This window comes from Panicum virgatum, chromosome 1N (assembly GCF_016808335.1).
Source record: "Panicum virgatum strain AP13 chromosome 1N, P.virgatum_v5, whole genome shotgun sequence".
Classification (NCBI taxonomy): Eukaryota; Viridiplantae; Streptophyta; class Magnoliopsida; order Poales; family Poaceae; genus Panicum; species Panicum virgatum.
Window position 1 is genome coordinate 20,678,251 of NC_053145.1, and position 23,470 is coordinate 20,701,720.

Genomic DNA, 23,470 nt, shown 5'->3' on the forward strand with positions numbered 1-23,470 from the left:
CGAACGAGAAATCAGCGCCCGCGGATGAGGACAGCGGCGGACCATGGAGGATGCAGCGGCGGACGGTGGAGGCGATAATGAGCAGATAGATAAGGGTGCGTTTTGCGCTGGGCGTGGGAGCCTAGCTACGGTGTTCATCCCAGGCGGAGGAGAAATGTGCTCGAGCAGTCGTCGGATCGCTTGGGTCGCCACGTGACAGGAATTTTTCCTGTTTTTTCCCCACTTTCTGACTTGCATGCGACGCTCGATTATTTTCATCCCCAAGTCCAACGTCTCGTAACCGAGTAGAACTAGGTGTCAGCAACAGAGGTGGACTCGAACTTAGTCATGCCGCAACCGAGTCGGCCTGCACCTACGGGGACACCTCTGCCTCTCCGCCCAATATATATGCATGTCCGACCTTCGCAGAAGCAACTCGATCTGCCGCGATCGCACGACTCGCAGCGCGCTTGGACGATCGAGAAGCCGCCGGTGGTCCCCAGGAACGCCGCCGCGCGCCGCTCCAGCCATGTTCCCAAACGGCCCTTCGCGTCCGTGGCGCGGCGGCGCGCCGCCCATGTTCCCGTACCCGCCGCCGCCGTACGGTGCCTTCATGGCCCCGTTCGCGGGGCCTCCGCGCCTCCCGCCGCCGTACGCCGCCTTCCCGTACTTCGGCGGCGTCCGGCACCCCGCGCCGTACGTCCAGGCGGTGGTCGAGCTGCAGTCCGTGACGGCTTCTAACTTCGAGGCGGAGCTGGACACGGTCGCCGCCCTGCTCCCGCGCCACCCCTACGTGGTCGTGGACACGGAGTACCCGGGCACCGTCCACCGCCCGCCCGCCGGCACGCGCGACGCCGACCTCAGCCCCGACGAGCGCTACGCCCTTGTCCGGGCCAACGTCGACGAGCTGCCCATCGTGCAGCTCGGCCTCACGCTCTGCGACGCGCACGGCAACTTGCCCGTCGTCGCCGACTACGAGACGGGCCACCACGTCGAGCGCGCCTGGGAGTTCAACTTCTCGGACTTCGACATCAGCCGCCACCGCCACGCGCCCCAGTCCGTCGAGTTCTTGACGTCGCAGGGCATCGACTTCGACCAGGCGCGCGAGTGCGGCGTCAGCTCGGCGGCGTTCAAGAGCAAGCTCGCCGGGATCCTGTCGGCGGCGGCGCTGGCGGAGCGCGAGCTGACCTGGGTGGCGTTCGGCGGGGCGTACGACCTGGCGTACCTCGTCAAGATTCTCGGCGACGGGCAGCCGCTGCCGGAGACGAGGGCGGAGTTCATGGCGAGGGTGAGGGCGCTCCTCGGCGGGCGAGTGTTCGACGCCAAGTACATGGCCGAGAACTGCGGCCGCGGGGACCTGCGCGGCGTCGGCCTCAGGAGCGTGGCCGCAAATCTCGGCGTGCCGAGGCCCATCGTGGAACCGCCATGCCTCGCCGGGCCCAAGAGTCTCACGGCCTGCCGGATCCATACGGTGATGAGGTTGCACGTCCTGTCCCAAAACGACGTCGCCGCCTACGAAGGCCTCATCGACGGATTACAGTGAATAACGTTAGCAATTGTTTTTTTTTCTCTGAGTAACGTTAGAAATTTTTAGCTCGACGTTAATTATAATAACTAGATGGAATCTAATTCTTTTGTTACGATTTCCGTACGTGTGCGTGGATTTCTACGGGTGTGTCTCCATCTGTACCGGTTCTTGGATTGAGAAGGAGAGAAGACGCATGGCGTGCAGCTGCTTGTTGTGCTGCTTTCGTTTTAGGGAAAGAATCGTGTAGGCAAATTGATGAGCACCAGCTGTAGCTTGATTCGATGGAGGGAGGAGCTGGTGGACCTGCAGCTTGGTGGAGCTCAGGTGCTTCTCATAATTTATGTACATTCAGAACCTCTATATTTTTTAATAATATTTTGTCAAGTTAGCACCTGGTATATAATCTATGGACCTTGTTCCTATACCTTGTGTCAACCTGTCTACATTTTTCATTTTTTCTTGTGCGGAATTTTGGGAAGGAGCAAGTAGAAAAGTTAGCAGAGATTGTAGGAATATTGCAGCAATCCTGAGCTCCATAGGTGAGTCAAACTTGCCTTTCTGGTTGTTCATCATTTTGTTTGAAAAATGAGTTCACTGCCATATTTCCCACAATTGCAACCCCAAGTATTTTTCTGCCATGACACTTAGGTTGTTTTCTTTGTCTGGTACGGAAGGATTAATATTTCTTCCATTACAGAAAAAAAATGTGAAGGCGCAAGGGGTTAAAATGCATTAAGTATAGCTTTCAAAAATATTATGAATGAATAAAAACCCGTATGCACGGGCATTTTTGCTAGTGGAATTACTTTTTTCACCGGTGATTCATACACCCGCGCTTCGTACGCGCTGGAAATCTCTGCGTGACTGCGCCAGACTTCTCTCACCCCGCGCTCCGCCCCGCCTTGGCTACACGTTCCACGACTCCAGAGTTTCCCCTGAGTCGCATCTCCTACACCTTCCCTCATCGCTATCCCGTCGTACAGCAGGAAGAACTAAGCACTACCGCTCGGCTCCGACGAGCCGATGCGCCTCAGTCACCAGCAATTGGGCCAAACCGAGGCCACCACGAGCTTCTCCTCACCAGGCCGGAGCTCCGCCACCACTCCTTGTCGCCAATCAGTCGCCGGACCACTGTCACCCACGGAGCAGACCGGGGAAGCGCCGCCCTCCTCGCCGATTCCACGTGCTCTCGCCACGTGTAAGCTATCATATTTTTCATAGGAAAAATATCTTCAAAAAATATTGCATCACGAGATTCCATAATAGTATCAACATGCACATCCGGTATCTCAGATTTAACCACTAAAAATCTATAAGCAATGCTCCTCAGAGCATATCCTAGAAAGACACAATCCACTGCCTTAGGTCCCAACTTGCGCTTCTTTGGAATATGCACATTAACTTTTGCTAAGCACCCCCACGTGCGCAGATAAGAAAGTGATGGTTTTCTCCCATTCCACATCTCATATGGAGTTTGATCTTGATTCTTGTTTGGAACTTTATTCAAGACATGACACGAAGTCAATACAGCCTCCCCCCACCATGTCTTAGAAAGACCAGCTGTGTTTAACATGGAGTTAACCAAGTCAGTCACTATGCGGTTTTTCCTCTCGGCAATCCCGTTTGATTCGGGAGAATAGGGAGGCATCCTCTCATGAATAATTCCATGTTCCTCACAGAATTCATCAAATATTTTGGGAAAATACTCGCCACCACGATCTGACCTTAGACGCTTGATCTTTCTCTATAGTTGATTCTCAACTTCAGCTTTATAGATTTTAAAGTAGTCTAAAACTTCGTCCTTAGTTCGCAACAAATAAACATAGCAAAATCTAGTCGCATCGTCAATTAACGTCATGAAGTATCTTTTCCCACCTTTTGTCAACACACCATTCATCTCACATAGATCAAAATATGAGTTCTAGAGGTGCCAAGTGTCTCTCCTCAGCAGCCTTGTGAGGCTTCCGAGGTTGCTTTGATTGCACACAACTATGGCACTTAGAACCTTTAGCAATGGTGAATTTCGGAATTAAACACATGCTGGAAAGCCGAGACATCAAACCAAAATTAACATGACATAAATGTGAATGCCAAACACTCGCATCATCGCTAACGTTGCCACAAATATGGTTCACCGACTTATTACAAAAATTCAGCAAGAGAAAAGAGGAACAAGCCTCCGCAATCATAGCCTTTACCAACGAATTGTCCATGTTTCGACACGACAAATTTATTGGACTCTAACACTACCTTAAACCCGTCCTTGCATAGGACTGACCCGCTGACCAGATTCTTGTTGATAGTGGGCACATGCTGCACGTTCCTCAGCTGCACGATCTTCCCCGAAGTAAACTTCAGATCTATCGTGCCAACACCATGAACAGAAGCATGTGAACCGTTCCCCATCAGCACGGAGAAGTCCTGGACGGTCTGGTAAGAAGAAAACATAGAGATGTCAGCACACACATGAACATTAGCACCCGTATCAAGCCACCAACTCGTGGATTAAAAAACTGAAAGAACTGTAGGTAAATTACCGTACCCATCTCCAGTGTTGCTTATGGTCACCATGTTGACATCCTTTGACTCATTTGCTTTCTTGGCCCTGCGGTCTGCCCGATCTGGGCACTTCTTGGAGAAGTGTCCAAGCTTACCACATGCATAGCACTTTTGCAAAGCCTTGTTCTTCTTCTTCTTGAAGGTAGTGGTCTTGTTTGGCTTGTTGTTCCCTTTGTTCTTGCCATGTGGGAACTTTTGGACCAGGTTGGCGCTGGACTGGCCTTGATCTCCTTTCTCAGGCACATCCTTCTTCCGAGCCTTCTCCTCAACATCAAGAGTCGCTATCAGATTTTCAACTGATATCTCTTGTCTCTTTTGTTTCAGAGTTGTGGCGAAGTTCCTCCACTGGGAAGGCAACTTTGCAATAATGCATCTAGCCACAAAGTTGTCGGGAATAGGACACTTAAGGAGATCAAGATCCTTGACAATGCACTGCACCTCATGCGCCTGCTCCACCACATAATGGTTATTCACCATCCTGTAGTCATGGAAACTCTCCATGAGGTACAGTTCATTGCCCGCATCTGTTGCATCATACTTTGCAACCAGAGCATCCCACAACGTCTTCGCCTCTGTCTCATCAATGTACACACGGACTAATCCGTCTGACAGATTGCTAATGATACATCCGACAAAGAGATTATTGGTCTCATCGTACTTCTTCTGCTCTTCAGCAGTAAGTACGCCCTCAGACTTGCCAAGTCTCATGTCCCAGATGTGCATAGCAGTAAACCAGAGGCGAACCTTGGACTTCCAGATCTTAACATTCACGCCAGTAAACTTTTCTAGCCTCAGTGACTCAGCGAAACCAGCCATTGTCAAATCAACAGATTGCCTATAATAAGATTTTTGGATTGTTGGAGAAATAGACAACTGTAAGTTTAAATTCCGAACTAGATTTATCATGACGAGAATTAAACCTAGCATGCATAACTCTAACATACTAGACAGTACGTATATCATAAACATAATCTCAGAAAACATGATTATGAAACAAATCTGATCACAAAATACGTACTGTGCGGGCGCCGCCGGGAAGACGAAAGGTGCAGACGAGACGAAGATGGTCCTTCGAACGGAGCACAGCAACCGGCGATGCAGACGACGGTATGCCGTAGCTCCTGACTTGGACAGAGGACGAGTCATGGCGAAGAAGATGAGCAGTCGCGCTTGGCGCTTCCCAAAAACCTTATTCGCCCTCTCCCGGTGCAGGATCACAAGAGCGAGCGGTTCCGGAGACCTGCTCTCCCATTCGCCGGTGCACGCCGGCGTTCGAGATGGAGCAACTACGAAGGCAGCGCAGCAGCGATGAGAGGCAAAACACTAACTCGATTAGATCGTCTTATGAATTCCCAAACCTAGGGGACTCCACGTATAACGATCTATGGTGCACTTTTTCCATGAGGGACGTGGTCCGTATTTAAAGGGAGAAAAACCCCTTACACCCTCGTCCATTAGCAATACGGGACTAATAGATGGTGTACCTCCTCTTAGCGCTAATGGGCCTTTGAGATTTATTAGGATTATTTATATGGGCCAAGCCCATAAATCTAACAGAGGAGGCTGGCTGGAGTTCTCACCTCCGTCTGGGCCAAGCCGGTATTGTTTTTTTTTTCTGACGGAGAAAAACTCTGCTTATATTGAAAGCCATAAAGTCTAGTACTGTTAGAACATTTTGGATCGCTAGGAGTAGATCGTGTGGTTGAATAGCTTTCTGTAGAGGAAAATACCTTGCTTCTGCTGCCCCTTGCCATGGCGCTCTTTTGGATGCACCGGAGTGGACGTCGCAGGGGCGGCGGCGTCGCCGTGCAGCGGCGACGATGGCTTGATGGCGGTGACGTCCTCGCTGTGGCGAGGACGGTGGCGTCGGTGGACTTCCCGCCGCTAGCAGCCTCTCCCATAGATCGGCTAGGGTTTGGAGGTGGGAAAACAGTAGCGGCGGCGAACCTCGTGACTTGAGCCTCTAATCCCACCTCCACTTTATAGAGCTGCGCGACGGGGGCCCACCAGCCTCATATTGGGCTGGGCGTCCCCGATCAGGACGCGAGTCAAGGTTGGCCCAGTCGTTGGACTGGCCCAGTGGAGATCAATACTAACATTCTCCCCCTTGATCTCACCTTTATACTTTAAAATTTCTCCTTGAACTTAACTCTTTACTTTCTCTTTAGTTACTTTGCTATTGGCCTCATCTCATTGCAGATCAGTACGTAGAGCGTGCCTCATCATGATAGTTATTAGTTACCGTTAGACTTAACAGCCACAATGTACCTTACTGTATTGAAATAAGACCTTAACCTTTCTTTGGGCCCTTTAGTAATCCAGAAATCGTAGGCTTCCCGTAAAACCCATGTCGACTTGGGCGGTAGGCCTTTTGGTAAGCGGATCCGCAAGCACTTGCTTGATACTTTGGTGCTCCATGATTTCATATGATTCTGGATTTTCTCCTTTGCAAAATATGACCCATTGCCAATGTGTTTGGCAGCACACTTGACATGTTGCCATAGGAGTGAAAACATTCGAATGGTATATTGCTGTTGTCTACCATTATCAATTCCGGGTAATGGTTTTCTTAACCATTTTGCCTGTCCTGCAGCCTCATATAATGCTAAATCTTGGGTACACAACCCACAATATCACAACTATTTTGCTTTGGAGCTTTTCCACAATAAAACTCCAAACTCGAGTGTTAGCTACTACTGTGGGCTTCACTAAACTCGCCAAAACTTGATTCTTTTTACTCACAACCTTTTGAGAGTAAATGTTTCTTTCTTACTTAGCATGAGGCTGACAATATTTTGCAAAATTGCAATACATTCTATAACTCCATTCCAGTGATCTATTGCTGGACTGGACTTCTGCCAAAATGTCCCGGATACTTGTACTATGTCAGGGTAAATTCTTTTGAGCACTAATTTTGCTTCCAACAGCTGAAGCACATGGAACCTTTTTCTTTTGATCGATCATATAATGGTTCCTGGAATTCTGAAAATTCCAAAACTATTACCCTTGACAATAGGACAGGCGTAGCTTACTCGCATGCATACTATATATCTTTATAACTCTTTTCTAAGTATGCTTTCTGCGATAGTCCTAATACCCCTTTTTTTCTTTTATTCCGGTGAATTTCCTTTCCTAGAGCGAATGACTCTTTACCGAAATTATTCTTATCAAAACTAGAGGTCAAAATAACCTTCTTTGAATCTTTTCAGGAAAAGGATTTCCCATCTTTTGAATTTTGCATATTTGCAAATTGTCATTTTGCATTGACCTTTACTTAAAACACAACTTTTCTTTGTTCTCATAAAACTTTAGATACTACTATTCTATGATCTAATATCATCAAGTGGTATCGCAATATTCTTTTCTTTTCACAACAAAACCATTTGGTTATGTCATATATATATATATATACTTTCTTGTGCAAGTCTCCGTCGGGAGATATTGCTCTAACATCCATCTGATGCAATTACATTATGATTCTAAAAGAACCCTTTTATGAGACAGAATAAAATGTCTCATTATAACTTATTCTTTTCTTTGCACAAAACTTTTTGCCATAAGTCGTGCTTAGCAACTTTTCATGTTCCCTCCGGAGTCACGTTTCAATCTTGTAGACCCATTATAGCCTACTGTCTTGGCTCCATTAGAAACTTATTCCATGTTCCAAAATAAATTTGGAACTTTTAGGTCTTATTTTATCTTCCTTTGCTTCTCGCCACGTCGATGAATGAGACAACTCAATTTATGACATTCATACAACGTGAAAACATCATGATGAGACAATTGTAGTGCTTGAATCATAGAAGTGAACATACAGTCTCACTTCTCTTCAAGCCTTAGTTCTTTGCATACTTACTCCCCCAGATTATCCCATCTATTGTAAAGATGGAATATCTTCGAGCTTTTGTTTGGGTTTGTTCTTTACAAGCCTCAAAGGGTGTTTTAAGCACCACCTTGCTTTAAGCACCACCTTTTCTTTTCGGATGTTTTGAGGCTCAACTTTCTTTTCTTCTTATTTAGAGCTGAAAAACTCTAAGAATCTTGCCTATTTTTATGGTTGGGATATCAACATTATGATCGTTGTACTCCCTTTTTGGTCGGTCATACTCACTTTAATAGATCATCTTTGCTTTTAAAAATGCATCACATTTAACTTTGCGGGGAAATTCTCTCTAAATTTTAATCTTTTCTTGTCTTTCTAATCTTTCTCCCCCTCGAAATATGGCACAAACTTTGCTGCCATAATTTCGAAACTATTTTTAACACTTGTGAACGAGGAGCATTTCATTACTAGAACTTTATTCATATGACCAAGTCATACAGAATAATGGGAGTACCATTTCCTCGTTCCTTTTCAAGAGCTCCTCAGAGTTCTTGATTTGTTGCACTTTCAAGAACTCATCAAGTTCGTCATTTTGCTATACTTTTGCAAGTCATGCTTGCAATCTTGGTTCGCATACAACTTTCTTTTTGTCCTTCGATTCTTTTCAAGTCACTATCCAACATGGCACTATAGTAGTGCATGAGAATTGCTGGGATAGCTTAAAAGCTCCCCCAGACTTCTTCACTTTTATGTGATACTCATGTGGCATGTGAGTCATCACAAAAACTTTCCCTGCCGTGCAGGATGTGAATGGCACAAGTGCCAAAACCATTTCCCGACATGCTGTATAAAACTTCAAAGGCATTTGCAACGCATGTTTAAGTCAACGTTGGTCAAATTGAACATGCATCAAACTCATTTCAACCATTATCTTTACTGTTGAAGGACAAGGTAAAAACATAATATAGTGATAAAACTTTAGTCACAATGACTAAAACATGCGCATATACTTTATTTTCTGATTAAATCTTCCCGTTGGTTCCAATTTAATCAGAAAATCTAACGACAGTAAAACTTTAGTGAGAGAAACCAAAAACTTCTCGAAACAGTTGCATCTCTTTCCATATCAACTAAAAGTCAGAATGGAACCAGCACTTTTCTTTCTTAACCTCAACTCTACTGTTGAGTAACCTCAAAACTTTATCTGTGGCGTTGATCGGAATCAACTTTTGTCTGTTAATTTCTCTCTACTTGGGAAGAATTGTATGTCTTAATTTAACGTTGGTCAAAATTAAAACATGCAACTTTCCTTTACTTTTAATTCTATATCACCGTTGGGCAGAAATAGAACACATGACAAGAATAAAAAATTATAATATTGCCATCATCAACTTTGGTCAGAAAATGACAACATCATAATAAACTTTAATATTTCTTTTCTTTTAAGAGCAAACTAATGCTCAACTTGATACTTACAATAGCAAAATTGTGCCAAAACATTCTTTCTTTGACATACAACAGCGGAAGCTTTTCTTAACCTTAAACATAGACTCCTTTTTCCCACAGGGAAAAACTCATCTGAGTCTATCTTTCTTTATTGCAGCGGAAAACTTTTCTTTCTTTTCAGAAACAATTCTTTGTCTTTCCCTTTTCTCTGAAAATTTGATCATTATGATGCAAAAAGTCAGAGATTTATCATTGAACTTAAAATTATAATATTATTATCATCAACGTTGGTCAGAAAATAACAATATCATAAATTAACTTTAAACAAATATTTTTTTACTCCTCTATTTAAATTTTCCCGTTGGTTCCAATTTAAATGGAGGATGAAACTTTTACTTTGCAGCGGAAACATAAAAAACATTCTTATTCAGAAGCTATAAAATTGTAAACTTTAATATTCTCTAAAACAAATTATCCCGTTGGTTCAAATTTGTATAGAGATCAAAACTGTGCAAAATTCATTTGAAGAAATGCTTCTGAAAAAGAATAAAACATTTCGCAAACTTTATTGTTAAAGCGGCCTATCTTCTAATTCGGCCCGCGGCCTGCTTGCGCGCAACACGCTCCCCGCGCCCAGCAGCCAGCAGCTCGACCCGCTTAGGCAGCTCGGCCCGCTCACGCCCGCGCGGCCCAGCAGCGCGCAGTGGCGATCGCCTGGGGCGTGGGCCGGGAAACCTCCCCCCGACCTAGGCCGTCAATGGGCCTAAAACCAGCCCGACTTATCCTGCCCGTCAGATCTCATCCGACGGTCACCCGTCATTCTCGCCAGACAAAAAAAACGGCCTCCGGCCGGCTCCCCCGTAACCCTAGATCACTCTTTCCTCCCCTTTCTCTCGGTCTGAGCGCGGCGGCGGCGCCGCCGGCGCCACTCGCCGGCGCGCCCTTGGTCCGGCGGCCGTGCCATGGCTGCTCCGCCCGAGCCCGGTCATTCTTCCTCTTTTCTCTCTAAGCACATCGAGCGGGCGGTGGTGGGGCGGACGCCCGTGGCCCTGGTGGCTCCGCCGCGTGGCCCTTCGCCGGCGCACCTGTCCGGCCGCACCATGGCCGCGCTCAAGTTGAGCCTTCCTTTCCCCTTCCCCTTCTTCCCTAGCCTCTCACCGAGCAAGGACTAAGGTCCGCCCATGGCGTCCGTGGCGGGAGATGATGGCACCGCCGCCGGTCCCCTCGCCGGCGCGCCTGCTCGCCCTTGGCTAAGCACGCAGCCGTCGAGCGGACTGGGCGACGGTGCCCTGAGCCCCGAGTCCGCAGGTGAGGCACGCGTGGTGGCGTGATGTCCTCGCCCGGTGGCTCGGCTTTTCTTTGCCACACGGCGTCAAGGCGACACCGGCAGTGGCGGCGGCCAGAGGAGATGGCGCCGCCGTCGAGCAGCTCCGGGACGGCGCACTGGGCCTAGAGCAGCGACTCGGGTCTCCCCCGCGCGGTGGCTGCTGTGCACCGGCGCGCGGCGCTGGAGCACCGGTGAGCCGGCGGCTCGCGCCGGTCTCGATCCCCTAAGGTTAGGGTCTTTGCTCTTTCGATTCGATTCGTAATCGAAATTTCTTTCTTTCCTTTCTGTAATTCTTTCGATCCGAGTTCGGATCCATTCCCAAATCGATCTACTTCGCTAGATCGGCTAACTGATACCATTGTTAAAACATTTTGGATCGCTAGGAGTAGATCGTGTGGTTGAATAGCTTTCTGTAGAGGAAAATACCTTGCTTCTGCTGCCCCTTGCCATGGCGCTCTTTTGGATGCACCGGAGTGGACGTCGCAGGGGCGGCGGCGTCGCCGTGCAGCGGCGACGATGGCTTGATGGCGGTGACGTCCTCGCTGTGGCGAGGACGGTGGCGTCGGTGGACTTCCCGCCGCTGGCAGCCTCTCCCATAGATCGGCTAGGGTTTGGAGGTGGGAAAACAGTAGCGGCGGCGAACCTCGTGACTTGAGCCTCTAATCCCACCTCCACTTTATAGAGCTGCGCGACGGGGGCCCACCAGCCTCATATTGGGCTGGGCGTCCCCGATCAGGACGCGAGTCAAGGTTGGCCCAGTCGTTGGACTGGCCCAGTGGAGATCAATACTAACAAGTACATCATAATGGGAACTCCAGTTTAACCAAAACAAAGCGACCACAAGGAATACGAAAGCTAAATCAAAGATAGGAAATGTCTGAGATTGTCATTGCAGTAGGGAGGTAGCTATTCAACCAGCGCTTCAGAACTTCCACACTCTTCATCAACTTGTCTTGATCAGTTGGCTTCAGCAAACGACACCAGCTCTGCACGAAAGAGAGTCCAGAGTAAACAATATCAATTGGATTATTGGGGAAGGACCTCTCGATCGCCATTTTATTGCGAGCTTTCCAGATGGCCCATGTGAAGCCTGCAAAAAAGAAGAAGCCGAGGCACATATTTGTGCCAAACATCTGGGAGAGCCTGCTCCCTTGCAAGTCGCCCATAGAAGATGGGATCTTGTCCCAGCCGAGAGCATTACCCAGCCCCGACCAAATGAAACGAGCCAGCGAACAGGAAAAAAAGATGTGCTTGGTCGTTTCATGCCGACCACACAAACTACACGCGGGGTCACCTTTCCAACCCCTATGCTTAAGAGCCGTGCCCGATTGCAACTTATTATGAGAAGCTGCCAAATGAAGACTTTTATTTTGAGAGGTAATTTAGTTCGCCAGAAATTTTTAGAATTCCTCACACAAACACCCCTGTCTGTGATGAATCTATAGAGACTCCTAGTAGAAAAGCATTTTGGCCTATCAAGGGCCCACTCAACCTTGTCACATTCAGAATTGTTGCGATGGAAAGAATGTAAGAGGGACATCAAATGATCCAACTCTAGAGCTTCATCGCCCGACAGGCTTCTTCTAAACTCAATCGTCCAGTCTCCGGCAGAGTGGAGGTCAGCCACCAAGGCATTAGGGTCTCTGCACATGGAGAACAAGGTAGGGTATTGAATTTTGAGAGGTGAGTCACCCAACCAGGTGTCAATCCAAAAAAGAGTCTGGGACCCATCCTTGACTTTGTGGATGGCACCCCATTTGAAGAGATGTTTCACCTTGTGTAAGCCCTGCCAAAACTGGGAAGCACCACGAGAGTGTGACTTAAAGAAGGATTTATGTCTCATATATTTTGCTTTCATGAGTTTGTACCATACTTCATCAGGCTGTTGATGGATCTTCCAAATCCACTTAGTCAGCAGACACTCATTCATGATTTGGGTGTTGATGATTCCCAGACATCCTTGGTCCTTTGGTCTGCTTAAAGTAATCCAGCTGGCCATATGGTATTTGAAGACATCTTGAGCACCTTGCCAGAAAAAGTGGCCTCTCACTGAGTCCATCTCATGGTGAAAGCCTTTTGGTAAAAAATAGAAACCCATGCCAAGCCGGTATTGTTGCGAAGGGGTTGTGACCTAAGCCAGCTGGGGCGATCCTCTGGACCTCTCATCCCCTGGAGAAGCAGCGATGGATGGGCATGGCTATTATTGATCGAATTGCAGGTGTTAGTACCGAAAAATCCCTAATTGAATTGATTTTGAGATTGATTATAATGTTCTTGCAAGTGATTAGTTGATTCCAATCCCAACTTTGACAACCGCATGCAGATCGGATGTTCTTGAAGGTGACTATTAATTTTACTGGAGGTTTAAAAATTATTCTCCAATCTAGACATCATTGCCATGAGGTGCAATTGAGTGCGAGCCTCCATTGGTTACAGACAACGCCTAGGTGGTGGATACGGCCGTTTTCGGCAGCGGACATGACCGGCGACCGGATTGGACTGACGTTCTCGTCAACGTGATGCCTCTCTCCTAGACTCGAGGCTGAAGCGTCACTACCACAGGCTCATGAGGTGAGGGCGACTCTGTTTCCCAAATCTATTGGGTTTTCTTATGAAACTGTCAACTGGGGTCTGAATATGGATGGAACACTTACTGGTGCTCAAAGTGAAAATCAGTAGTGCTATTGTATGCCTGGCTGCACTGTCTTGGCATGGCCAATCCAGATTCTTGAACTGCTCGATTGCACAACTGTTGACACAAGGTGTTAGTTTGCAGTCCTACAGTTGTCACATATTGTTTGTTCACGTGACTGAATGCTCTTAGTTTGTACCCATATGTGCTATCTTTGTTATACGTAGTAGTTTAAGTGGTGACCAAATTTATTTTCTTCATAAAGAATAGAAAAATATATGTAGGCACCTCCACTTTCAATCATCCAGTTTTCCATGAAATGTTGTTGAATGCTTTTATTTACCTTTGTTAACACCACCAAATTTATTTTCTTCATAAAGAATAGAAAAATATATGTAGGCACCTCCACTTTCAATCATCCAGTTTTCCATGAAATGTTGTTGAATGCTTTTATTTACCTTTGTTAACACTGATCTTGCTGATTGATTGACCATGACTAAGATGAATTGCCCATTGCAAAATCTCATTGCATCCTAATAGGAAATTGTCAATTTTTATTATTACTGCAATTGAGGATACACTCCTGATATTTTAAAATGTCTGTTCACCAAGAAATATGTACCCATTGTTTCTGCATTATTCAATATACTGGTTGTTCCCGTGGAGGGCTTTCTAAAGCCAAGCTACCTTTTGCAACAATGTTTAGGTCTTGCTGGGGCAAATCACATGCTGGATGCATAATCTTTTTTCCACCTTGCTAACTAGCTATAGATCTAAACGACAGGTACTTACTATGCTTGTGTTTTCAGCGTTAGGAGATAATGGTACTTGTGACTACACTCTGGCTGCACTACATAGACACATACTTCTTGCATAAACTTTTAAATCTGAAAGGTGATGATGGCTTTTAATCTGAAAGGTGATGATGGCTTTTGAATGAATGAAGGTGGAGCAGCAAGTAGTAGAATTTTTTGTTACAGCAGTATCAAGTTGCGGGTCAGGTGCTTGAGCAAACGTCTATGACCTTTTGAATTCAAATCCAAATTTAAAATCGCATGTGTAACCGATTTGGAACGGTATACCGGCTGGTTTGACCGGTTTACCAAGTGGGCCTTAATGGGCCGTCTCATTTTTTCCTTTTCTTTTTTGGTTTAACTTTAAATGCCCGAAAAGTATGTTAAACGAACGAATTTTTGAGAAAATTTGACACCATTAGATTCATCGCACCTTGAAGTATTTTTAGAAATTTTTTGAGATTTTTTCATTTTTTTGAATTCAAATTTGAATTTTGAATTTGCGGCGGTTTGGTACTGTGTCTTCATGGCGTAGTTGCAGTGCTGTTGGTCGTGCTCAGCGATGTCCAGATCCTGTACTTGGTTGGGTCCTTCAGTGGTGGTGATATTACCGTGGAGTCATGAAGGGGGTTTCGACAGTTTGTCCCAGATAAAAACAATTGTTTTCTTGTAATCGACAAAGTTAGATCAGTTCGGTATAGGGTGTAGGAAAGTAGGATGCGTATAATGTGGTCGATTGTATTGCAATGAGTCACTTGGACGGTATATATAGGAGTACAAGGCTTGGAGGGCAAGGCACATCCCCTAGAGATTAGGAAGGCTATCACGGGATTACATCAATCCTAAACTACCATATCTGGAGTTGCCTAATATACTCTAACATCCCCCCGCAGTCGTAGCGGTAGCAACACGAATAGTCAGACTGGAGAACAATGGAGACGTATCCCCCCTGCAGTCGGAACGCCGGTGTGAAAGCTTTGACTGGAGACTCATGCAGATGATAGCCCTTTAGTACCGTAGTAGCCGAGGTCGAGGTGGACGTGGTTGAAGCCATGGAGGGGGCGCGGGTCGAAGCGTCGTCGAGGTGCTCGAGTACGCAAACTCAGCAGCTTCTTGCCGAAGACAGCAGCAGGACGGTGCGACGGATGATGATGGTAGACGGCGCGGTTTGCGACTTAGGTCACGCTTAGGACAGGGGTGGCGACGGCGCAGGTTGCAGTAAGTGTCGCGCTCAGATCAGGGGTGGCGACGACGTCTTCCTTCAGGAACATCGGCGGCGATGTCCGCGCGAGAACGGCTGGAGGCGCGGAGGCGGATTGAGCGCCTGCTTGACGAAGACCGGCGGCGAGTGGCACCACCGCCTGAAAAGGCGACGACACCGGTAGGGTGGCTTGATCATGAACGTCGTTGCTACAGCCTGGAGGGCGCATCAACAACCTCGTCCTTCGGGAGTGTCGACGATGAACGGCGACGAACGGCAGGGCGACGCAAACCCGATAACGAATCGGGAAAAACCTAAGAAATCACAGCAGCAGGGGACCCGCGGGTACAATCTTGGGTGCACGTAGCAATTGCCCGCCAATCCTTCACCTTACCTCTTCCCGTCGGTCAAAATAGAGAGAGACAGGGGGAAACAGATCGGGGGCGGAGTGCGCCCAAGCAGCGCTCCACTCTGGCGCCCGCGACGGGCAGAGTGGAGAGCCGGTGGGAAGGGGTGGCGCTCCGACGGTGCGGCAGCCCGCCATACAAGGTGGAGAGATGGCGCGGCGAAGCAGGACCAGGCGGGGCGCCGCAGCCTAATGACGACGACAGCAGGCAGCGAGGTTGGGCCGCCACCCAAGCGGGTACAGCGGCGGCCGTGGGCGGCGTAGCTGGACTGGCGAGGGAGGGGCGGCGTGCGGCCGCCGGACGTGCCCCAGTGGTGCAGCGGCATGGCGCCCCCTGATCTCCGCAGCCGTGGGTTCGCGCGCAGGGGCAGCGACGGCGCTGGAGGAGTAGATGGGGGCACATTGCCAGATGTGCTGGCAAGGGTGACGAGGACGGCGGTGCTTGCGGCGGATCCTGGCGACGACCGGCGAGGTGAGTCCCATTGCTGCTGGTTGACGACGACGGCGGCGCGGATCAAAGGGATCCGCGACGCATCCTAGGGGGGCGCTGCCCCCGGCGAAGATCAATCTCGATCTCCCCGAGGGCGCGCGGGTGCAGCGGAAGCGGTGGCGCGGCTAGGGTTAGGATCTCGTAACCTAGGCGTCTGATACCATGTAGGAAAGTAGGATGCGTATAATGTGGTCGATTGTATTGCAATGAGTCCCTTGGGCGGTATATATAGGAGTACAAAGCTTGGAGGGCAAGACACCTCCCCTAGAGATAAGGAAGACTATCACGAGATTACATCAATCCTAAACTATTATATCTGGAGTTGCCTAATATACTCTAATATAGGGAAAAAGTATAACAAACCAACCTATGGTGTTCAGTCATTGGGATGCTTAAAACTGGGATATGTTGTGCGCCGCCGAAGATGGTTCAACTGCTGGGTGCTATGTGATGGCGGCCACATTTAATTTCCAAGTGTAGAAGCTGCTGGAACTGAAGCCTTTCGACCTGGAAGAAGTGCAGATGGAGGGGGGCTCCCCGCTGCACAAGTGAGCTCGTGCATGATGACAATTGAAAGTCTGAAACCAAGGGCCCTCATCAGTCACAAAGCATAGCAGTAGTCTGTTTTCTCCCTTGTTCTTGCCGAGATGTATCTGTTATGGTAAAGTTTTATGGGTGGTTCTTGTTCTGCATAGATGACCCACATCACTGCTAGAAAAAGACTTAATATAACAGGCGCCTTATAACGGATGATTTTGTCCTGAACCAATTCAGTGGACAGGATTGGGCCTCGAGTTATCCTGAATCAGTGCAATGTATACGGGCCGTTTCATCTTCAGTGTTCACACGCATAGGCTTCACAAATCCAAATTGGAATCAGCTAACGATTTTGTGGTCTGCTACCACCATCGTGCACGTGCTTAACCCTGCAAACGCTCCAGCAGGCGGCAGTCCGGCTGCAGCATTTCAGCGAGCAGATTGTGCGGCATGCTGTTAGCTGTTAGCCCCCATCACAGGGTCTAGCATCTCCACAAACTCATCTCGTACTCGCCATGAATGGTTGGTGCGATCTCAGTCAAGTGGGTAGTGGCCGCCTCGGGTCTGGCATCCAGTCAGACGGAGATGGCGCTATACTACCAAGGGATTGTTTAGTTGGTGAAAAAAATTTGAGTTTGGCTATTGTAGCACATTTTGTTGTTATTTGACAATTAATGTCCAATTATGAATTAATTAGTATCATTAGATTCATCTCGTAGGAACTAGTTAGACTATGTTATTAGTTATTTTTTCAACTGTATTTAATGCTCCATGCATGTGTCCAAAAATTTAATGTGACGGATACTGCGCAAATTTTTTTGAGAACTAAACTGTCGGTGTCCTCACCAGGCGGTCCGGCACTAACTAGTAAAATGTTGCGTGATCCCTCACCCTGTATGGTTGATGCAAGAGGTAACACAGGAACGCACGGGTTTATCCTGGTTCCGGCCGCGGGGCCATACGTCCAGCAAAGGTGTGCGAGTGCACTGTACTATCTTGCACCGGGGGTGCCTGTAGTTAGGGGTACAAGTGAGGCGAGAGAGGGAGGGACGCTCCCAAGTCTCTGCTAAGAGATTGAGGCAAGTGCCAATATCGGGGCTCAAGAGAGCGGGTGTGTGTTCTGCGAGTTACGTGTGTGTGAACGATGATATCGTGGAGAAGATGGTGCCCGCCTCCCCCTTTTATAGACACAAGGAGGGGCGGAGTAAATGTACGGTGAGATCTAAAGTCGTTGTCTTCTCCCCGAATCGGGGGCGTGCGATGGACGTCTACTGTAGAAAGTACACTGTGCGGTACTGAAGAGCATGGCGCCGGGCGTGGCGGTTGTCCTGGGCGACGTCCCGATCTCACGGAGATCGCGCCGGCGTCCTTGTGGTTCCTGTAGGCGTTGTGGCGTCTCCTGTAGAGGGTACCGTCCTCTGTGCGCGACGTGGCGGAGCATCGAGGGTTCGGCAGGCGGGGGTCTTGCTCTGGTCAAGGCCCGGGCCGCGTTCGAGGGTCGCGCCCATGCCGGTCGAGGGTCCCGAAGCAGAGAAAGTACGAGGAGTAGGCAGCACAGTGGAGGGAGCAGCGCTGAGCACGTCCGCACAGTGCGCCGCATGTTCCCACAATGTTGCTACAGTGTCGGGAATGGTGGAGCAGTGACCGGAGTTGGCGGACGGGACTTCGGGCGCTGTTGCTGTGCAGAGTGGCGGCCTGACGCCGTCTGACCCGGGTGCTGTAGCGGAGTTGTTGGCATTTAATGCTTACGTACGGTGGCCGGGTGAGCGGATGGGCCATTTGTCCTTTCCGTCGAGGGGTGGCCTCGAGCGAGACGGAGTTGATCTACTTTCCCGAGGGTAGGCTCGTTACACTCGAGTGAAGCGGAGTTGGTGTGCTTCCCCGAGGGTAGGTTCGCTACTCTTGAGAGAAGCGGGGGTGCGGGGAGCTGTCGAGGGTCTCGACGGGGAGCCCTCGAGCGAGGCAGAGATTGCCCCGCGGGTTTGAGGGGGGTACAAATGGGCCGCACTGTGTACTTGGACCGTGGATTGGGCTTCTTTGAGTCCTTTCCTTTTCTTCGGATTGGAAGGAGACTGTTGTCCTTTGTGGGCCCGTTTGCCTAACATGTGTTTTGTGTTTTAAGGGCGACTGGGTCCCCTAATTAGGGTGCTCCTAATTATGGTACCCGACAGTAGCCCCCGAGCCTTTGTAGGGATGAGCATCAGCCTTGCAGAGGCTTGATCCCTCGAGGGCGTGACTCGGGTGCTGACCGTGGTAATCTTTGTTTGCCAGGGGTGTGATGGTGCCCCGGCGAGTGTTGTCGGAGGAGATTAGTCCAAGATCGAGGTTCGTTGTTGGAGATGCGGTGGGGAGGGGGTCTCTCCGAGTTGTCTATGCAGATCATAGTCGCCTCGAGCACTATGGCGTTGCCGTTGGGGGCATCGCCATCGTGCTGATAGGAGAGTCCGAGCTAGTCTGCGAAGGATTTCGATCCTCGAATGTGTGATGTTTCCTCCGTGGGGGCGCGTTAGCGCACTCGCGGGTATAGCCCCCGAGGCCTTAGAGGAGTGCTTGCACTCGTCCAAGGGCTATAAACGTCGCCCTGCATGATTGATTGATTGGGGCGACTGCCCAGCTTCTTTTTCAGCCTGCCTCAGTGTTCCTTTCAGCCGGCCTCAGCGTTTTTCGTGCTGGTACAGCGGCCCATGATTCTGTTGAGCAATCCAGGAGGCGCGTGTAAGCGCGGGAGGTTCGTTAAACACGTGGGATTTCACAATTGTCGGTAGCCGATTCATTCGAGGGTGCGGCCTGAGCCGCGGTGCGCGAGGAGCCCCTGAGCCCTGGCCTGCGTGAAGGCGTTCAGGGGACCCTCGACTTTTTGTTAAGACTCTCGTCTCCCTTCCGCAGGGAGGAGGGGTGAAGCGTGCCATGCTACCCATGCCCGGGCTGCGAGCCATGGTCGCTTCGGTGAGCTGTTAGCGGGTGGTTCAAGTGGACGTCCGTGCCCCGTTCGATAAGGGTCGGCTTGTGGTCCGGGGATGCGTCGCATAGAGCACTCGCAAAGGTTCACTAGGCGGGGCTCGGACCCGTTCGATAGAGTCCGAGGGCTCGATGCTCTCCCTCGATGGGATCCCCCTGCTAGGCACCCTCGACCGGCCTTGAACACTGTGTGGGACGTCTCGAACTCCGCATTCGAGGGTAGCTTGTATGGCACGCCCATGCAGTCCCTAACTCTAGCGATCTGGGGCGCCTATCGAACCATCGACGGGCCAGGCTTCGAACCCCTGATCAGTAAGGCCTCGGAATCGAATTCCTTCGACGGTAAGGAATCCCTGGAGGGAATATTCCGTATAGGTTCACTAAACGGGGCGGAGTCGCCGGTCGTGCGCGCGGGTCTTCGGCTAGTCGTGGGCGACATGGCCCGGTACGTACGGTGCAGTGCGGACGCGCCTTTTTAGGCGGCTGCCTCGGGTAGGCGGAGAGGCGCGGGCGGCGGCTGGCGGATGGGACGGCGCTACAGTCCTGCCGCGCCCCGTCAGTTACCGCGCCGTAATTATTGCCGAGCGCACGCGTGGGAGCCTCCGCGGTCGTGGGGCCCAGTTGTCAGCGGCAGCGAAAACCTACCACATTCAATGCGGTAGATTTGGGGCAAAGCGAGGAAGGGGGAATCGATTGGGCTCACCTGGCCCATTTGCTCTCGCTTCCCCTGGATCTAGAGCCCAGAGCCAAGAGCGAGAGGAGGAAGAAGAAGAGGAGAGAGTGCACCTTAGCCATCGTTTGAGCTTGTTTCCCGTGCTCCCCGCCGATTCGAAGCGATGGCGCAGATCGAGGAGCCACTGCCATGGGGGAGATCCTCCGCCACCGAGGCGGTCCTGGAGGGGCTGGTCACCGAGAGGCTCCTGCCGCTGAACACCAATCCATTGTGGCCGGTGTGGATCCCTCCGCGGCCGGAGGAGATCGAGCCGAATCCCCCAAGTGGCTACATCATGAGCCTCGTGCGGCTCCATGAGCGGGGGTTCGGCGTCCCCGTCGGCAGGTTCATCCGCACACTTTGTGACTACTACGGGGTGGAGCTGCACAACTTCAGCCCCAACTCCATCTCGCAGGCGGCAATCTTCGTTGCCCTCTGCCAGGGTTACCTGGGGATAGAAGTGCACTGGGATCTGTGGATCCATTTGTTCCGCGGCGAGCTCTACATCGACAACATCCAGGGCTAGCCGAGGAGATACGCCCGCGCCGGTGGTCTCATGCTCCACTTGCGCACGAAGCGGGCGAACCTGTACATCTCCTGCAAGATGACCACGAACAACGCCGGGTGGACCTGAGGGTGGTTCTACCTGCGTAACGACGACCAGGGGCTCCCGGCGTTCACCAACAAGGTGCTCCGAGAGAGGCTAGAAAAGTGGAATTGGGGGGTGTCGCCCGCAAAGCAGCAGGATAGGCTCGAGGTGTTCACCAACGCGCTGCAGTACCTAGTGAAGAAAGGGCTGACGGCGGCTGCCGTCATCGCGAATTTCCATCGGCAGAGGGTGATCCCTCTCATGGAGAGGAGGCTGCCGATCTTCGAGCTCACCCCCGAAGCCTCGGCCGAGGGTTCGAGGACGTTGAACGAGCTGCTCTCCCACGATGCCGCGGCCCGGAGGGCGAGGAGTGCGGTGGCACAATTCCCCTCCAACCCCGAGGATCTCTGGAAGATCAAGATGCGCCCCGAGAAGGGGGTACTTCACTCTGGTGAGTTTGGTTTCCAATTGTTGTCAATTTTGTGCTGTTCCTTCCCTTGTCTCCTGCTCCTGATTCAATCGCGTTTGCAGGGACTGAGCCACAAAGACTACGTCTCGAAGCTCCCGACTCCGGAGGCTCGCATAGCCAACCGCCTTCACGGAGAGGCGGTGAAGAAGATGAAGGACGCGGCAAAGGAGGCCGCCGCCAGGAAGAGGGATAGGAAGGAGAAGCACGATAAGGCATGCAAGATAGCGCAAATGGAGGACGCCCCGCGGCCGCCCACGCCCTTGTCGGCCGTGGGCAGGAGATCACCCGCGCCGGTGATGGCGTGAAGGTTGCCCTTGCCGGCGACGGGTAGGTGGACTCCTACGCCCGCGGCGTTGACTGGCGGTGGGGGGGGGGGTCCACGGCAAGCACAGAAACGCCCGCGCAGGTGGTCCTGAGGCTTCAGGCCGATCCGAGGGCCACGCCCTCGGGCCAGTCATCGGGAGGCATCAGCGTGCCGCGGGCCCGGAGGAGTGGCATGGGAAAACGCAGCATGAGCGCCCGGTCAGAGTAAGTGATCTCGACTTTCTTCTTCGCATTCGTTTACCCGACTCTCCAATCCCGCTGGTGTTGGCGCCTCGTCACCAGCGATGACGCCCGCATATGCTAATTTGGGGTGGCAGTATTTCATGAATCACGAATGAATCTGCAAGCGCACGGAATACCGCTGTAGCATATTACCCGGGAGTATACCGGGGTGTCATTTATATTTCCGCAGGGAAGACGGTGAGTGAGAGAATATATAGATTAGTGGGTGAACTCTATCTAGATTGGATATTCTCATGCATAAATAGGGTAAGATAATACCATGGTAGGAGGTAGTGTGACACACACAAACTACCCTCTCGGATAAATAAATAAAAGAAAGATAAAAGTTGCATTAGGCCGGGAGCAAGGTAAATGTCAGAGCTCGAGTAAGCTGTGCTAGGCTAGCTATATCTACACTTTCTCATTGGTTAGCTCGTCATATATTAAACTACACAACAGGGAGATCGCTATCGAAGCGACGGGAGGAGCCCGTACACCCGGCGACTCTATGTACCTCCTACCCCCCATACCGAACGTGGAGGATTACTAAAAGGCTCGGACAGGGCTGTCACCACCTGCCGGCTACCTCTACAAACCGTGGGTATAGTTGACATCCAGCAACACTTAGCTAATCTAGACACCATGTCTACACTAGTAAGGGATACTCTAGTGTCCCGCGCGGAGCCCCACCCTCCGGATGGACAGACATCACACTAGAGCAATCATACGAATACTAGAGCAGTTGGTAGAGTTCTAAGATCAAAAGACTAACCATCTCCAGCACAGGGCGATCATACAATGCAAGCATAGAATGATAACGCAACCATGACAAGAAGCATATACTCGATAACTCAGAATATACTTCAAGCAGATATCGGTAACCATAGTCTAATTCTATTACAAACAACCAAATATTACAAGAGAGAACTAAAGATGAACCCATACCAGACTCTCGAGCAACACCGGCGACTCGATGACTCCTAGACTTCTCCTGAACTCCTCTAAGCCTAAAGACTATGCAAGAAGGAACTTGAGAGGTGAGTGAAGTGAGGTGTGTGTGTGTGTTCTCATTCTCTACCCCCCCCTTGTATTTATAGCAGGGAGCCACGGGGTTTCTGCAGCTAATCCTCCGCAAACCGACGTAGGGGACCAATGCCATGCTGCCACATAGCAAGCTTAAGACAGTGGGGCCCACGGGCCGGTTGGCCGACCAAGGGGTCGGTCGGCCTGCCAGTGGCGCCAACCGCCCCCAACTGCTGGGGGTTGGTCTTGTCTGGGCCTCCTTGTCTGATCCACGCTAGGGTTGTCCTATCTTGACCTGTTTTGCTTTGGTTCTTAGGCTACACTTGGTCCATTTGATCCTGAATCGGTACTCTGATATTTTCTGTGATTTTCTGCTGGGCCAAAGTGTGCTTGCAACCTGCATATTAGCTCAAAAACACAACTTGCATATTCTAGAAGGTAAAGTGTTATT

The 23,470-nt window shown here is 50.3% G+C and overlaps 2 protein-coding genes across 2 annotated transcripts; one reads left to right on the forward strand and one right to left on the reverse strand.

The window, feature by feature from the left end:
* Positions 1-508: 508 nt before the first annotated feature.
* LOC120653412 (probable CCR4-associated factor 1 homolog 11) lies at positions 509-1,522 on the forward strand. Its single transcript, XM_039931162.1, has one exon. The coding sequence runs from the start codon at positions 509-511 to the stop codon at positions 1,520-1,522; it is 1,014 nt and encodes a 337-aa protein (XP_039787096.1).
* Positions 1,523-3,536: 2,014 nt separating this feature from the next.
* On the reverse strand, positions 3,537-20,475 carry LOC120653413. The gene is made up of 3 exons (XM_039931163.1): positions 20,384-20,475; positions 4,162-4,901; positions 3,537-3,547 (listed from the first exon to the last, which is right to left on the reverse strand). The coding sequence occupies exons 1-3, from the start codon at positions 20,473-20,475 to the stop codon at positions 3,537-3,539; spliced, it is 843 nt and encodes a 280-aa protein (XP_039787097.1).
* Positions 20,476-23,470: the final 2,995 nt, after the last annotated feature.

Bases quoted from the DNA above. Each gene is read 5' to 3' on its own strand.
- LOC120653412 (XM_039931162.1), top strand. From the start codon at position 509: ATGTTCCCAAACGGCCCTTCGCGTCCGTGGCGCGGCGGCGCGCCGCCC.
- LOC120653413 (XM_039931163.1), bottom strand. From the start codon at position 20,475: ATGGCTAAGGTGCACTCTCTCCTCTTCTTCTTCCTCCTCTCGCTCTTG. The intron at 4,902-20,383 runs GTGAGCCCAATC...ATCTTATTATAG, and splicing joins AGCGAGAGCAAATGGGCCAG to GCAATCTGTTGATTTGACAA.